This window comes from Diplodia corticola (assembly GCF_001883845.1).
Source record: "Diplodia corticola strain CBS 112549 chromosome Unknown scaffold6, whole genome shotgun sequence".
NCBI classification, from domain to species: Eukaryota; Fungi; Ascomycota; class Dothideomycetes; order Botryosphaeriales; family Botryosphaeriaceae; genus Diplodia; species Diplodia corticola.
The window spans coordinates 146,134-162,088 of record NW_017971485.1 but is presented as its reverse complement, the minus strand read 5'-3'; the positions used below and the strand labels follow the sequence as shown (position 1 = coordinate 162,088).

Genomic DNA, 15,955 nt, shown 5'->3' with positions numbered 1-15,955 from the left:
CGCACTGAAGTCGCCCGCCCGAGTGTGGGCGCCCACAGTAAGCGAGCGCTTACCGAATCCGGGCTAGCTCGGATACCGGGATGCCGCCATCTCGTGCTCATTCCATCTTCCATCACTCACTCTACCATCACTGCAAAGCATCACGGTTGTCGACGGAACCACGCGACTTGCAGTCCTTGCGGTCCTTGCACTCGTCAATGCCGCTCGTACTCCAGCATCAGAGCGGATTCTTGCCGGCGCCGTCCACCGGATCCGCTTTCGAATACGCCCTCTCCAACGACCTTGAACCCGCATTTCTCGAAGGCGCGTTTTGCGGGTTCGTTTTTGCCCACACGATGACAGTGTACTTGGCGCGCACGGCGCCGCTCGGCGTGCTGCCAGCGATTGCATGTTCGATGAGCTTTCGAGCTATTCCTTGACCGCGCGCGGCTGGCATGACGAACATGGCGTTGAAGTGATAATGCACCTCGTCGTCTCTCAAAGCCGTCCATGGGGAGGCGTTCGCTGACAGCTTTGCCCGGTCCTCCTGGTACATCCTGAACAGCACAAGCTGCCCGAGCCAATCATGCTGCAGGAGCTGGGGAAACTCGACAGGATTCTGAGCGGTGCCTGGATCGCGCGAGACGGCGACGAAGGTTGTGGCTTGCGGATTGGTGAGACGGCTCTCCCAAGTGTCCCAGGTGACGTCCAGCTCCCGTTCGTAAGTCGAGCCAAAGGCTTCTGGAGCCGAGCTAAGAGAGAAAAGCCGGAAGTTTTTCTGGCGGCTGACGAGATGGTCCCAAGCGGGCTTGTCAAAGTAGCGCTTGGGCAGCGTAGCTACAACGACGGCGGTGAGAGCCATCGGGTACCGACACCTTGCCTGGACAGCTGCTGGAGACCACGACCGAAGGCGCAGGCGCGGACAAGCGGATGACGGGTCTGACGTAAATGTAAACAAAGCCTCAGCAGCGAGTGTGGTTGGGTTGTGGGATTGTGTGGAGGGGCAGGTTTGATGGAGGCTGATTACGCGACGCGCTGCGTGTGACCGCGGCTGAGGCGTGACCCCGGCGCATGTCTGCACCGTCACAAGGCTGCCGCTTCAAGCTACTGCCTGTCGCAACACCCGTTAAAACTAACTTGCGTGCTTTCCGTGCTGCACCTCCACACTCTCCCCGCTTGGCGTTGTGAGCATGGCCGAGAACTGCAACCACCTGCAACTCCCGGGCGTTGCTCCCCAGCGCCATGTGCCAGCCTTCTACCGCAGCCTCGACAACGAAGAGCTCTTGCACAAGATCAGAGACCTGGACGATCCGACCGATTTCCAGCGCCTTCAAGCCCAGGTCCTGCTGCCCACGAGCCGCAACTTCTTCGTCGACTTCGGCGATGACGGTGCCTGGTGTGCTTTCGATCTCAGCGACGATGCCTTGAAGGCGCTGGTGAGCAAGCCCCGGCCCTCGGCCCTTTATGGCAGATGGATCAACATCTGGATGCCTTACCGGCAGAAAGACGCCATCAAGGTGAGTTCCCTCCAAGCTCGCCTCGTGTCCCCTCGTGTCCCCTCGTGTCCCCTCGCAGCTCACGTGCTGTCCAGACCCTTGCCAAACAATACGACTTCTCGCCCCGCCTCTTTGGTATCATGAAATCAGATCCTTTCCCCAATGCCTCTAGACATCCGGATTCAAAGCACAGCTCGTCCCTGTGGGAACGCAAGTTCCGTCATCCGGTGCAGCGCTCTCGGAATTCGCCACACAGCGCCGCCAACAGCTTTACCTCGGGAACCGACCCGGAAGGCCATTCGCGCTCCCACATATCCGATGGTACCTTTGATGAAGACCTGTCCGAAATGATCAGTCACTACCGCCTTGTCGATGAAGTATGGCATTGGTCCACTGTTGACGAAGGACGCCGCTACGTGAGCTTGGGCTACAACACCCTGCACAGCACGACCGGAAGCAAAGACGCATCAAAACCCCTCGAGCCAAAGCCCATAGATCCGGAACGTGGCGATCTTCCCGAAGGAAAACGTGTATGGAATTGGCTGGTGCTGTGCGAAGACAAGACTGTCATCAACATCCACGAAGATCCCTACCCTCAAAAGCACGGCTTCTACGACCACGAGGAGCTTGCCACGCTGTACTCAATCCGCCGCAACCTCCTCAACGTCTTCCGCAACCTTTCCAAATGCTTTGATATTAGCCGTGTCGCCGCCATTGCCGTGCTGCCCATCCGGCGCCGTATCGGCGACAGCGAGGAAGAACGCGCCCACCGGCCGAGCGATGCGCCAGGCCTCCTTTTCTACAACTTATTCGATGATTGGTACTCGACGTACAGCCTGGTGGCGCGGCGCGAGCACAAGTATGCCGCCGCGCTGGACCGGCTGCGCGCCGACATGATGCAGAAGGCAGAGCTGGTGCATGTCGAGCACCTGCACCGCATCGGTCGTCAGCTGTCGGTGCTGAAGCGCATGTACCAGAGCTACGAGGTCATCATCGACCGCGTGCTCGAGAAGCAGGAGAGTACCCTGGCCAGCCTGAAGAACTCGCACATCCTCTCGCCCATGAACGACGACAGCATGGTTGATGACGGATCCTACTGCGCCAGCAGCAATGTGCACCAGATAGGCGAGGATGTGAGCATGCTGGGTGTGGCCCTGAGCTCGGCTGCGAGAGCGAGGTTCAAGCGGCTGAAGTACCGGACCAGGCTGTATGCAATCAGCGAGATTGAGGAGTGCCTCAGCCAGAAAGAAAGCCTAGTCATGATGGTTCGTCTCCCCACACTTTCTGCCCCGTTCTCATCGAAACTTCCAACTCACGCACAAAATGAAAATGAAAATAAAAATAGAACTTCAACCTTATCGCCATCAAAGAGTCGCTCTCGGTCGAGCGGCTGACGCGGGTGACGCTGCTGCTCTCCAAGGCGACGCTCCTCTTCATGCCCGTCTCCATCATGGCGGCCTACTTCTCCTGCCAGTTCGCCAACACGGAGTTCACCGTCGCCCAGTTCTGGACCTGGTTCGGCATCGTGGTCGGCGTCAGCATCGTCTGCATCTTCATGTTCAGCGTCGTGTCGGGCACCATGGAAGGCAAGATGCTGTATCGCAGCTTCACTCGCGCCGTCATGGATTTCACGCGGGCGTGGTGGGGTAGGAGGAAGCACGCAAAGGCGAGCAGGGGGAATGGCGCGAATGGTGGGGGTGGCGGGGAAGGAGGGGGGAGCGGGATAGGGTCCGAGGAGGAGATGAAGGCGCTTTGATGGAGAGATGTCGTCGCTTATGGGACGCGATGGTAGGTGGGATTTTGGTGGCGTTTTGGCTCACGACTCATGATGACACGACACGAAAGATAAAAAAGGGATGATGGATGAGGTCGGTAATCTGCACATTGGCCTTCTCAAACACCGGACAGATGGTTCCGGGTTTCTGGGTCACCGTCCTCTTGATTAATATGCGGAACCGCTTTTACGCACTTTGTTCGACAGCGGTTCTTGCTCTCATGACAGCCATGGCATAGCCTAGCATAGTAGCATTTGGGTTGACACGAAGCCAATGATTAAAGCGTAGCCTTGTTTCACGATATGAGAGGAAGAAAGAGTGGGTAGCATTCATTATTGTCATTCTCATAGCAACAGCCAAGAGACGTCGGCGGGTTCCGCATCACATGGTCCGTGGAAGAACAACGAAAAAGGAAGGAAGGCGACAGGCGGAAAAACCAAACGAGGCAGGAGAGCTCCCGCACAGCAGCCGAAGTTTGCTCAAACATGTACTACCGTACCTCTATACGCGCGTATGTATCATGGCCTAACCGAGCTTCGGGAAGGGCGGGCGGTCAGACCAACCGGGACCTTAAAACACGAGCTCGGGAGGGGCGCACGCGGGCAGGGCGAAAATCCCACCCGATAGACACGCATACACGAACGAGCGCACCCGACGGCGCGGGACGTGGGACCCGCGAGCAAACAGGACCGCAAAAGAGCAGGGCAACCGCAATCCACAATTCTTCCGTCCCACAGCCGTCCCTCGCGGCGAGCGGACGGAGAAAATGTCGGGTCGCCGTCCGCTGCGTTCGAAGATGTGCGAAGCGGTTACGTGGAGGCTCCCTTTCCAGCTCCATCGGCCCCCCAGGGGTCCAATCAACACGCGACGCTGGCGGCCGAGACGCTGCGAGCAGGCGGCGCGGATGCATCCCCGTCCAATCACCCGGCTGCGAGACGCAGACCATCATGACTTGCCCGATTCTACCGTTCCCCTTCTCCGTTGCCCGCCTCGTCGTCGGAGAGCTGTGGAGACATGGAAGTCGTCGTGAAAGGTGGAAAATCAAACGGCGGCGGTCATGGCGGACGCGGCGGACGGGGCGGAAGAATACTGACCATCTTTCTGCGACACGTCATTTGAAACCTGTGGCTGACTAGCCACGAGTGGTGGGTACGTCACTGCTATTCGACGGTTTGCTTGGAAGATGGGGAAAAGAAAGTTTGCTTGTCACGTCTTCTCTACAAGACGCTCAATGACTCGGCATATCGATCGTAGCTTCCCAGATCGAACGCCTGATCCCCAACTCCTCCCCACTGGAACAATGAAAGAGCCAAAGTCGTTGGCCATGATGATGGTATGAACGAAAAAGTGGGATTTTTGGATGATATAACGCTTGGAAAAAAAAAAGACCAGGAGAATTAGACAATTAGCTACTTGGCGTGCGCGTGGTTGTTAAATGACGACGACAACGTGGTGATAGAGATTCATGTCAACATTGTCACCGTTCCCACTTTCCTCCATCTTCATTCCTCGCTTCCTAGCTCCCTCCGTTCTGCGTGAGAAAGAAGACGAACAGTCAAGAAAACTCCCTCCTCCCCCTCTGTCGCTCCTCCTCAAGGCCCCTCGGCTCCCCTCTTCAGAACGCTCTCAGAACAAAATCCAAAACGACAACAACAATGTCCACGGAGCAATAGCCGACGTAGTGTAGCCCTTCAGATGGTTGGCGTGCAATTGCTACATACTCGTCGGTGCTGTGGTTTTTTCGCAAGCTGGCTCGTGAAGAAAATCACGAACATGACAACAGGCGCAAGAACAGTGGAGGGTATCTGTAACGACTGCGAGGCGCCATCAAGACAAACACATGGCACCTCTGAGACAGCTATCAAAGTACGAAACGCGAGACGGAAATAGGAAATGGCGGCAAGGCCCAAATATCGACAAGAAATGCATAGCTGCTGCTCGTGCTTCGGCTGCTGCTGCTTCCACAACAGTGGCAGTTGGGTATTGAGATGCTGCGCTAGGCGACATGAAAAGAAGTGAACGAGAAGGAACGCCCGCTGGTCGGTGTGGGCGCCGCCGGCTGGGCTGTTGCGTCCGAATCTCAGCCTCTGAGCCGGGGTGGAATGGTCCGGCTGTTGCGACAAGAGGAGGGAAGAGATGGACAGCGCGATGAGTAGTATGGTTTTATGTTTTTGTTTTTGTTTGGTGTGTTTAGAACTTCAACCAACTCATGTCTTGGGCGCCGATGGCTTTCTGTCTGTCTTCGTCTGTGGGGACCGTGGATGGAACTCCCCTCGGGAAAACCGTCAGTGTGCTCTCACGGCCAGCGGCAGGCGAAGGCATCTTGGCAGTGTCAGGATGCAAGCTGGGCGGATACAACGAGTTGGTACCGTCCCTAGGATAGTACGAGCTCGTACCATCGGCGGGATAGTAGGAGCTGGTACCGTCGTTGAACGGCACTTCACTCTGTGGCCGACTGTCGGGGTAGAGACTGCTGGGTGCCCTGTTGTTCCACCCGCTGCCTTCAATGGGCGTCCAGGTTTGTTGCCCTTCTGCCTGAGACATTCTCTTCGACTCGAAGCTGGAGATTGTGCTGACACTGCCCGCACGTGCCAGCTCGGCACGCATGGGCGTACCCACACCCATGCCGCGACTAGACAGATCCTCGCGGGAGTTGCCGATGGTTGGGCTTCCAGTCATGATCTGGCTGACCTTGTTACCATCGAACTGGTGGTTGGCGAAGCTGACGTCCAGAGGCGGCAGCACCGAGTGGGGGTTGCTGAACTTGGGAGGCTGGCTCAGGTAGCGCGAATTGGTGTCGTACTCTGACTGACTCAAGTCGCTAAGTCGAGACGACCGATCGTAAGGCTCGTTGGCCAGGTTGGTAGCCTCGTTGTTAGCGAAATAGCGACTCCATCCTGAGCTCCGGCTCCGATCTGGCTTCTCGTCGGCAATAGCCGCAGGCGGAGGCTCGACCATGGGGTTCGCGACGCTGTACGGAGGCGCAGCTCCAATGGGCGACATTTCGTGTGATTCGCTGTAGCCAAACGGAGTCTTTTTCGTCACTAGACCAGCCGTGCTGGCGTCGCTTGGCAAGCCACGGGTGTGCGTTTTCGGCCCCTTTGCGCCGTTGCCAAACTTGCCAGAGATGATGGCCAAGGACGTTTGAGATGCGTTGTTGTCCTGCATGTAAGGTGGTGCCGCTGGTGGTGGTGGTGGGTACGCGCCAAATTGGCTGACGCCCCTGTCCGCAAAGCTAAGTCGATCCTTCTCTCCGCCCTTCTCTCCGCCGCCACCCTTCTGCTGCTTCTTCCTGCAGCGGAGAATGAGCAGAATGATGACAAGGATGGCTGCGAGTCCAAAGATGGTTCCGAGGGTGGCTCCCAACACAGTCATCATGCGCTGTTTGTGATCGCCGTCTGAGCTGGACGACGATGCGGCTGAGGTTGCGGATCCCGCTGCAGAGGAAATCCCAGAAGCAGTTGCAGAAGCAATGGCGGACGCGACGGTGGAGGATGCAGCAGCGAGCGAGGACGATGTTGCCGAAGAGTGAGATGAAGAATGGGACGAAGAAGAGCTTGAGTGGATCTTGGTAGGCTCCTGGCTGCCGTAGAACAATTCGGTCGAATTCATCCAGGTGTTCTCCCGCTCGTCAAAGATAGCGATAGGATCGTCATCGTTGCCGCCGCTGATAATCGCCCGACCTTTGGAGTCCTGGGCAATAGAAGCGCCAGAACGGACAGTGTCGGGCGCAAGAGAGCTGTTGTATGAAGGCCAATCGCTCAGAGATAGATCCCTCTTCCGCTTTGCGCCAACGGCCTGTCCGGTTTGCACCTCGGCTCCGTCAGCCCCCAGCAGAGCAAGCCTCGTGACCTCGTTGGGGGAGGCACCAAGGTTGTACTGTTCGAGCACCTTGCTGCCGTCATCACCATCGACCAAAGTGCATTTGGTAGTGGTCTGGTCAGCGATAGCCGTGGGAAGCTGTACGTTGAGGTTTTCCCAGCCGTTTTCGACACTGAACTTGAAGATTTGAGTCTGTGCTGCACCACCTCCGAGCATAAGCGCGTGGCTGTCGTCCCAAGGGAGCAAGATGGGAGAATTGACATTGGGTGCGCCTCCAGAAGGGTAAGACTGAATGCTGTAGGGTTCGGCCGTGTTGATGGTGTACGTTCCGGACGATGTTCCCGTGTCTCCGGTCGCCGTGGTACCGGCATAGACGAGGATCTGGGACGAGGCTTCCAGGTAGGCAGCGCCGTGGTTCACTCTGTTGGCTAGGATGGTGTCGGTGGGTGTGAGCCATTCCCAGTTCTTGGCGGCGAAGTCGTACTTCATGAGGCCTGGGTAGTTCTCGCTGGCATCAACGGTCCCTCCAACAACGTACAGGGCGCCTCCGCCGTATACACACTGTGCGCCCGTGGCCGAGACATTATACTTCAGCGTCTTCCATTCGGCGTCCTCCTCCAGAGATATGGATTGGAAGGCATCCGGCGAGTAGGCGTAGAGGGTGTTCTCGTGAACGACGGAGCAATGGTTTTGGAGAGCCTTATCAGGCTTGGGCGTCGTCATGGTAACAACAGAGCGAGTGTTAGGTTATAAGCAATGAATGAATGTGGTAGCGGAGCTTGAGGTGATTGGTGGGTGAGAAGAGAGCGGCGCGGTGAGATACTCGAGACGTCCAAGGCGCGAGAGAATCCCTAGTATGCGACTTGCGCAACCATGGTGCGGCGGTCCAGACTGGTGATAGAGAGGGTCCTTCCGGCGGGATGGGCAGCGACTGGAGCGCGCGGTTCCTTTTCCTCCCAACGACAACGAAGAGCCAGCCTCACACACAGTACACACCTGATCCACAACCTGGTTCCTCGGCAGTCCCGGCGAAACTGGGATCAGTTGGAAACGTCGCGCGTTTGCTGGGTACCGTTTGCGTTTGGATCCCGTCCACAGGCGGCGGTAAGGGGAGGGTCGGCACGACGGCAGGCCGGTAGCACGAGGGGGTTGTGTATAGCGACGGGGCGCGAGCAAGAGGCCAGCCTGGGGTGAGACAGTCGGGTAGCGGTTCGGACGGAATGGGACCAGAAAGGCGCCGGGGGGTGCAGGTAGGGAACGCTGGGTCGGCTCGGGCGGGGTGTTAGAGAACGAAACACGGGCAAGCCTGCGCGGGATGCGGACTCTGTCAAAGAGCGTGGGGGAGCTACACGGCTCGCGTTGGAGAGAAAGAGTGTGAGTTTGGGGCTTGACTGCGTCGTCGACGGGTCGGTCGTCGGGAGCGGGAGAGAAGCGCGGCGAGGAGGCAGCGCGCAGGCGGCTCGCGTCTGGCAGGCAGATATCGTGCGATGCGCCGCCCGGGCGGCGTGACAGTGCGGTGCGCAAGCTGGGGACAGGCCGCACGCACGCACGCACGCACGCACGCACGCGCGCACGCTCGTAAGAGACAGGGGACGTGTGGTCTTCAGAGGTGAGGGCGAAGGGCAGCGGCCGGCCTGAGCGCACGGCGCCTTCGGGCGCGCCCAGGGTGCAGACAACACGCCCCACTGCGCGGTGCGCTTTGAAACTACCGGCTGGAGGTGCTCATGCGCAGCCGTGAATGGGCGTCGCTGCGCCGTGCCAGAGCCAGTACCGCGCAGCAGCGCGGCGGCAGCGACACAGCGCGGCGGCGAGGTTGCAATTTCCCATTCCCGGCGCGGGCGCCGTCCAGATCGCCGCGGCGGGCGGCGCGCGACGGCGCATTGGGAAGCGTACCCGCGGGCTCGCGCGCCCGTCTCGTCGACGGCGGGCTCGCGTCTGATGGCCGGGTACAGTTCATGCGCCGGCTCTGCCGATGACGAAAAAGACGGCCGTCGCTACGGCCTCCTACGGCCGCCGCTGCTGCAGCTGCATCGTCGCTTCCGGGCCTCAGGGGCGCCTGCACAGGCTAGCGCGGCGCCTGAAACAAGCCCGCCCTGCTTGGCAGGCACGGCTCGCGGATCTGTGCCGAGTGGGCCACGCCTGCCCGCCGTGATTCGCCTGCCCGCCAGACACCACAGCACCACCACCAAGCCGCCGCCTCTCCAGCATAAGAAACGCCTATACCACGCCTGCTATCTCGCACCGCTGCTTGCGCGCCCGCCAGACGGCCACGCCGTCGCCCGCGGCGCCCCAAGCCCGGAGCGCTGCCCATCCGCGCCGATCGCCGGTGTGCAACCGCCGCCCGCCGCCGTCACATCGCCTTCGAAGCGCGCGGCCTGCCGAGACACCAAGCTCGTCACCTCCACCCGCCCTCGCAGCCGTCCGACTGGCTGGTCCCCGCTGGTCACGCCCGGTGAAAGAGAGAGCTGGTCAGAGCTGGCTGCGATCTGGCATGCCTCTCATTCCTAGCGCGTCTCCGCCATGACACGCAGTTCAATCTCCCTGTCCACCACCACTGTTCCAGGGTCCACCCCGCTGCCTCGCCCTCGCAGCCTTCCAGAAATAATAATAATGCCTCGCCATCCTTTGTTCGTGCCAATGACATCAGCACGACCAGCATTGGCACGCTGCGCAGATGCTCGAGGGGCCAAATTCCGATCGACTCTCGTCCAATTTACCACGCCCGGTACCTGGCCAACCAGCCTCACCCGCTCACTTTCCCACGCTCCGCCCTGCCGCCTGCCCGATGGCGGCACAGATTGGCCTCTGCCAACAAGTTCAGAAATTGCTTCCCCAGTTTTTGGCGCTTTTGGGGTCCGGCTATTTCTGCACGTGCTCTCATTTCGCAGGGAAACGTTACCAGCTCCTAAATCAACCCCCATGGTCTTCCGCCACCCGGGCACCTGGAGAGATGACTCCGCTTATTGGCTGGGCCAGGACCGCTCCCAGGGACCCCGTTGCCTCGTGGTCCGCGTCCCGTGCTGCCTATGAGGCGACCATCTTTGTTTCCAGAAGGACGTAATTTGCAGATCAGGATTGTCCGAGGATATCGCGATGCTTGGCTCGAAATTGCGCAGGTCCCCTGGGCTCAATGCGTGCCAGTCAGGAATGCACCTCTCCGCTAGAAGACGATCCCCGATAGCAGCATTCAATTTAGAAGCACTAACGCTGCGAGTGACGCAAGAACACCTGCTCTTCGGACTGACCATGACGGCGTTGATGCTGCATGGTGCGTCTGCGTCGCCATCGACACAATCGACGATGAATGAGTACATGTCCGTGGGTGACGCTTCACCATGCGCGTCGGGACTATCATTTCCTCTTTCAGCTGCTTTAGAAGCTTTCTCAAGCGGCGCCACAGGGTAGGCTAGAGGTAAGGTTTTCCTTGTCTAGTAACCAGCTCTCCACTCCTCGAAATCCTTTTCCGGTCCCCCACGCTCCCTGAGTTCTCTTGGCTTGCACTAGTCCGCCACTTCCGGGGCTCCACAGGGTGTTGGCCCGCCAAAGCTTACCCGCCAGGGACCATCAAAGAGTAGTGCTCTTGAGCATCACGTGAATCGCTAACATCCCGTGGACAGAAACCTGCACTGTCCAGCAAATTCGATCGAGTCTGCACATCGATATCGATTGCCGGATTGGACAGGCTGAGCTCTGATATGGTCGACAGTACGTCATAACCCAGTCTCGCCGGTCCAGGTTCTGTGACTACTGATTCCTTGGTAATTCACGGGCGGTACAATCGCAAAGACCAGATAGGTGATGGTTTAGATGATTCAAAGAAACTCAAGCTTTGGAGTCCAAGTATGCACCACTGCGGAGAAGCTTCCCACAGAAATGGTTTCGTTGCGATTAGCTTATCTTACTCTAATCTCCTATCAGAGACTCAGATCTGACGCAGGCTCCGTCGAGTATAAAGTGTAAAACCAAGCTGCATCCATAGCCCATAGAAAAGTTCAACAAAGCCTCGTCACAACGTACACAGTCCAGACACCGGCAACATGCGGAGAGGAACACTTACTCCTCGCCGGTGACACCTCTGTCAATCTATCCTGAGCCCGCTCACTATGGCGCAGTGACCTTTGGATGCACTTGTGCACACCGGCTCTTTTTAGCCGGAATCGCAACCATCAGTGTCACGAAATATATTGAAATATCGTGAACCCGGAATGGACCGTTTTGTGGAGTCACCACATACAACAACGAACGACCTCGGAACCTCCAGGTTCAGACCAGTAGAAGGCAAGGTGAAGCGACTCTCAAGTCGTCATATCCACGGACCTGGGAAATCAAGCTCAACCCGCCTGACCATCTCGCGATTGCGGTGTGCACAGAGGGCAAGGTAAGACGAATATGATCTCCTTCATAAGAAACCACAGACCACGTTGCGTTCCTGGCATCTTATTGCGGCACAGCACACCCTTCGGAAATGATTCTTCCCCTAAAAAAAAGATAATGAGCGGACCGACCGTCCGCGGTGCCTTGGCAACATGGCCTTGGCGTCATGCGATAGGCTGAAGATGTCCAACACCAGCTACTACTACGTGGCTTTCCAATTTTAACGCTTAAAGAGAGGAAGAAAAAAAAAAGCACAGTCGCCAAATACTTTCTCCCTTTTCTCCAGGCAGATAACGGCAAGGGGCGGGGGGCGGGAGGGGCGGGAGGGGCTCGAGTGACAAGGAATAGGGTGGGAGGGAGATAGTGCCGAGCTCCGTCCACGGCATGATGTGCGCATGGAGTGTGGTGGTATTCACGGTTGGAGGGAGGGGGAAACTTGCGCATTGGAAGGTAACCTTTTTTTTTTTGGCCTTGTGGAGAGGATCTGTGCATTTTAACGTGGTTGTGGCGGTCGATGCGGTCATGGTCAGGTGGAAGGGTTGGTTGATATTGGTTGGTGGATGTATAGTCAGCATAGCAGAGAGGGCCAGAAGTTGTGACCGCTCGGCCGTCGTCCCCACCGAGTTGCAAATGCTATATGCGAATCATCTTGTCGTTGTTGCTCTTTACCTTTTTTTTTTCCGTTCTCTCCCTCTTCATCGACAGCCTTGGCTGGTGGCGACACGGAGATCGGTGCGCTGTGGCGGTGGCGGGAGGGAGATCGGTTCGGGTTTGCCGAAGGAGATGTGGATGTGGTGGGTGTGGTGGCGGGCTCTAGGTCGTTTCGAGCTGTGGTGAACCCCTTTTTTTCGTTTGGTGGGTTTTCTTCCCCCTGTTCACTTCTCTCTCTCTCTCGGTTGCCTCCTCAACCAACATCCCGGCTCACAGTAGTAGTACTGGGTGGGCGTGGCTTGTTGTGGTTTTTGCTATGTTCAATGGTGGCGCGCGCAAAAAAAGAGGCTTTATCGTGCATTTGCGGCTGAAACGGAAAGGCCGCAACCGAACTCGTTCCTCTCGGACCGGATCCGCAGCAGCATGGAAGGCGTCGACCTGGATATGTGCGTCCGAGGCTGAGCTTGTAGAAGACAGAGATCTTGCCATCCAACGAGACAGGATGTCAGTATAAATCGAATAATCCCTTTTGCTTCGAGGCGGTGGAAGTCACGGTTCGTGTCGTCACCAAGGTTTTGTCGAGCCGTTGAGCATTCTCATGCAGTCTGGACGGCTATCGGATCTCGGTGTAAGCTCTGTCATAGTCATCTCGGCTCCAGAACGGCGTTACCGACCAATACAGTTTCTCGCTGACTTGCCGAACTCTAATTAGGCCCTCGTCAAGGAGAATGTCACCACCCGCCGCATATCCTGCATTGCCGCACAAAAAATATGGATACTCGGATATCCAAGATCTCTTGAACAGCCCTTTGTGTGCGGAACTTGATTTAGACGTCTGAAGCTCACCAGACGGACATTCAGCGTGTACGCTATGAAGTTGAAGATCCCTGGTCTACCCATTACTTGCAAAAGACGTTTCTCCCCGTCCGCTCGAGGAACAAGGTGCGGGGGGAAATACGCGACATTGTATTCCAAGCGAGGTTCCCAGACGGCCCAGAAGTGTCTCCGTTGAGGCTATCCGAGAGAGGTGTAATTCACAAATCGGACAAGTCCTGCTCGCTGAGCCCCGTAGTAAACTCTTTCACCAGCGGGAACAAGGAGCTGTTTGACAAATCTCTGCCTGATATTATCAGCCACAAGAGAGCTATTTGTGGTGACCCCCTTGCACCGAAGTCGTTTTCATGTCGTTTTAGAGCCTCCCCGGAGTCCCTGGTGCTCAGGAGCAAACATTCGCCGTGAACAAACATGTTGACAGCTTTATTGTGCAACAACCATCATGGGCGACTCAGATTCCACGTTTATTTCATGAGTATCGACGATGGTCGATATAGCACGCTGATACGACATGTTACTCGTATAGGATGAATCGTCCGGCTTCCTGAAGATAATGCAGCCCGAGCAAGGCCGGAAGCTCGACTGGATTTCTGATGGTTCGAGGTAGACGATGATCCAACGAGAAAAGACTCTGCTCCATTGTACATGACATGTGCATGCCGTGCTACGTTTGAGAGCCACATGCCTAGAGATAAGTGAATACCGCATACTGGCAACATGTATGTACGACACAGCTTCGATAGACATCAGTGCCCCTCCTGCCATCTGCGGTCCGCTGCGATGCCCCTGCATGCACGTCTCCAATAATCATGCGCAAAGAGTGCAGTCTTCACCCGTGAAAGCCGAGCCAAAAAAAAAAAAGAAAAAAACCTTCCATCGAGCGGGTTCAGTGAAATCTCCCGAAATCTCATTCAAGGAAGAAATTGAGGCGCACTAGCAGAGTTTCCTGAAGACCCGCAAGTATCCAGGTTCCCTGGGGAACAGAAAATAGTGGGCTTGGAGCAGGCCCGGTTTCAATAGACGTGGTCGATGTGCTACGTCGGCGCAGCCCAATATCCGGCCTGGAGCTCAAGGCATCGACGTTATCCTGAAGAATCCCATATGAAGCACGTAAAATTTGGCCGGTGGGAACGGAATTCCCCATAGTGCGCACCTTCTCCTGAACGGACGCCATGGAACGCGACGTCGTGCCTAATATCGAGGCTTTGATGACGTGTACGGCTTCCCTCTCAGCTTGGGTTGACAGCTTGGCGACACGCACAAAACCTTGTGTGTCGACGAGGCGCCAAGGGGACACGTGGATGAGGCTAGCAGACGTTATCAAACGCGTTCAACGGGCGCAAGAGGGGCGTAAAGCTAAAATCGCAGCCTTGTGCTGCATGGCGTCAGTTGAGCGCTAGTTAAGCGATGAGCATGGGGGGAACGCATCCTACCCACCAGTCGCAGGCCCGTACTTTTCACACGTGATCGCCCTTCAGCCATGGCAACGCTTTCACGTTAGACGCCCCCGCATGGAGCGAGGCTCGGCAGAAAATGTCTTTTGGGTGACGAACCGATGGGTCCATGTTTGCGGCCCTTCTTTCACGCTCGGAATCGTCTCCGTTCCTGGCTCCGACTTTCCAGGCACAAGGTCAACCCCTGACGTAAATGGAAGAAAGGACCAGCCTCCACCGGAGGACGCTGCGAGCCGGGAATCGCTGGACACACTCGTACACTTTTGCGGGGAGAGCACCGGGTCGAGCAAAGCGGACATGTGTGTGTAAACCGTGAATTCCGAGGGTCGTTGCCCACTACGCCTGTATACCCGAACACCTAGACACCATGGAGACCTTCTTGATCGCTTTATTTGCCGAATCTTCACCTCCCTCCCTCTCCGACGACGTTCCATACGTCGAACAGCCTCACCGCGCTGTCCTCATCCAACGCGACCACATCTCCCCGCACGACCTTGACGCCCTTCGCCTTCACTCCCCCCACCATCACGTCCAGAACCGCCTTTTTCTCCTCCCAGCACCCCTCCACCAAGTCCGTCCAGCTGACGCACACGGTCCTCAACTCCCTCGCCGCGCCCAAGACCCCCACCAGCCTCTTGGTCAGCCTCAGCATGTCGGCGCACCTCCCCCGGTCCATGACCTGCCTGAAAAACGGCACTTCGGCCTCCATCCCGAACTCGAAGCCCTCGGCCCCGGCGCCGCGCGCGTACGACGGCACCTTGGGGAAATCCCAGTCGAGCAGCACGCCCAGGTTGCGGATGCGGCGGAGCTGCGGCAGGTGCGCCAGCCGCTGGAAGTGCGGGTCCGCCAGCGGTGCCGGCGGGTTGAGCATGACACGGAAGCGCGCCACGCGATAGAAGTGGTCGAGCGCCTCGCATGCCAGCACCCGGCACGTCAGCAGCAGCGCCCGCGGCGGCGGCCGGTGCGACAGTGCCGTGATGGCCGTGTTCGGCCCCAGCGGGTACGACAGCGGTTGCGCCGGCGTCAGGTGGCTGTAGATGAGCGTGCGAAGTTCCAGAGGGAGCCGCAGCAGCGGCGATGTCGTCGTCATTGTCACTCCCAGGTCAACGGATGGCAGTTCGCGTTGTTCGATGGGCGGTTGTGTCGGGCTATGGTTGGGTTGGTTGAGTGGTGAGGGTGCCAGTGACGTTGGGGGTGGCGCAGACAGTGACGTCGAGAGTGAAGAGCATCCTTCGATGGTGTTGGCGGCAGCAGGCAAGGTCTGTACGGCAGCCATGGGGACTGCTGGTGAGGAGAGGCTTGGGATGCAGAGTCTCGGTGGAAGAAAAGCAGAGGTGGAGAGAAGGCCCGGGGAGCTCGCGGACCCTTGGGAGCTCCGTCATCGCGGAGGTGAGCCGACTGCGCCACTTGCCCAAATAGGAATCCATCTGCATGCCGATCACGCCGGAGGCAAAAGCCGTGAATGTCTTAGCTTCCGGAAGCCCTTGATTCATTGATACGAGTCGTGAAAACAGCACATGAATCGAGATGCAGAAGCCCATCGGATTCCGGGCTGTATTGCGCGTGTGGG

At 57.7% G+C, this 15,955-nt stretch overlaps 4 protein-coding genes across 4 annotated transcripts; 1 reads left to right on the top strand and 3 right to left on the bottom strand.

The window, feature by feature from the left end:
• Positions 1–217: 217 nt before the first annotated feature.
• On the bottom strand, positions 218–841 carry BKCO1_600054 (gnat family; the record flags this gene model as incomplete). Its single annotated transcript, XM_020277924.1, has 1 exon — positions 218–841. The coding sequence occupies one exon, from the start codon at positions 839–841 to the stop codon at positions 218–220; it is 624 nt and encodes a 207-aa protein (XP_020133890.1).
• A 328-nt stretch (positions 842–1,169) lies between these two features.
• On the top strand, positions 1,170–3,231 carry BKCO1_600053 (adp-ribosylation factor protein; the record flags this gene model as incomplete). The annotated part of the gene is made up of 3 exons (XM_020277923.1): positions 1,170–1,496; positions 1,571–2,740; positions 2,821–3,231. The coding sequence occupies 3 exons, from the start codon at positions 1,170–1,172 to the stop codon at positions 3,229–3,231; spliced, it is 1,908 nt and encodes a 635-aa protein (XP_020133891.1).
• A 2,209-nt stretch (positions 3,232–5,440) lies between these two features.
• On the bottom strand, positions 5,441–7,795 carry BKCO1_600052 (pre-mrna splicing factor clf1 protein; the record flags this gene model as incomplete). Its single annotated transcript, XM_020277922.1, has 1 exon — positions 5,441–7,795. The coding sequence occupies one exon, from the start codon at positions 7,793–7,795 to the stop codon at positions 5,441–5,443; it is 2,355 nt and encodes a 784-aa protein (XP_020133892.1).
• A 6,993-nt stretch (positions 7,796–14,788) lies between these two features.
• BKCO1_600051 (phosphatidylinositol phospholipase c protein) lies at positions 14,789–15,661 on the bottom strand (the record flags this gene model as incomplete). Its single annotated transcript, XM_020277921.1, has 1 exon — positions 14,789–15,661. One exon carries the CDS (start codon positions 15,659–15,661, stop codon positions 14,789–14,791), a length of 873 nt encoding a protein of 290 aa, XP_020133909.1.
• Between the last annotated feature and the right edge of the window lie 294 nt (positions 15,662–15,955).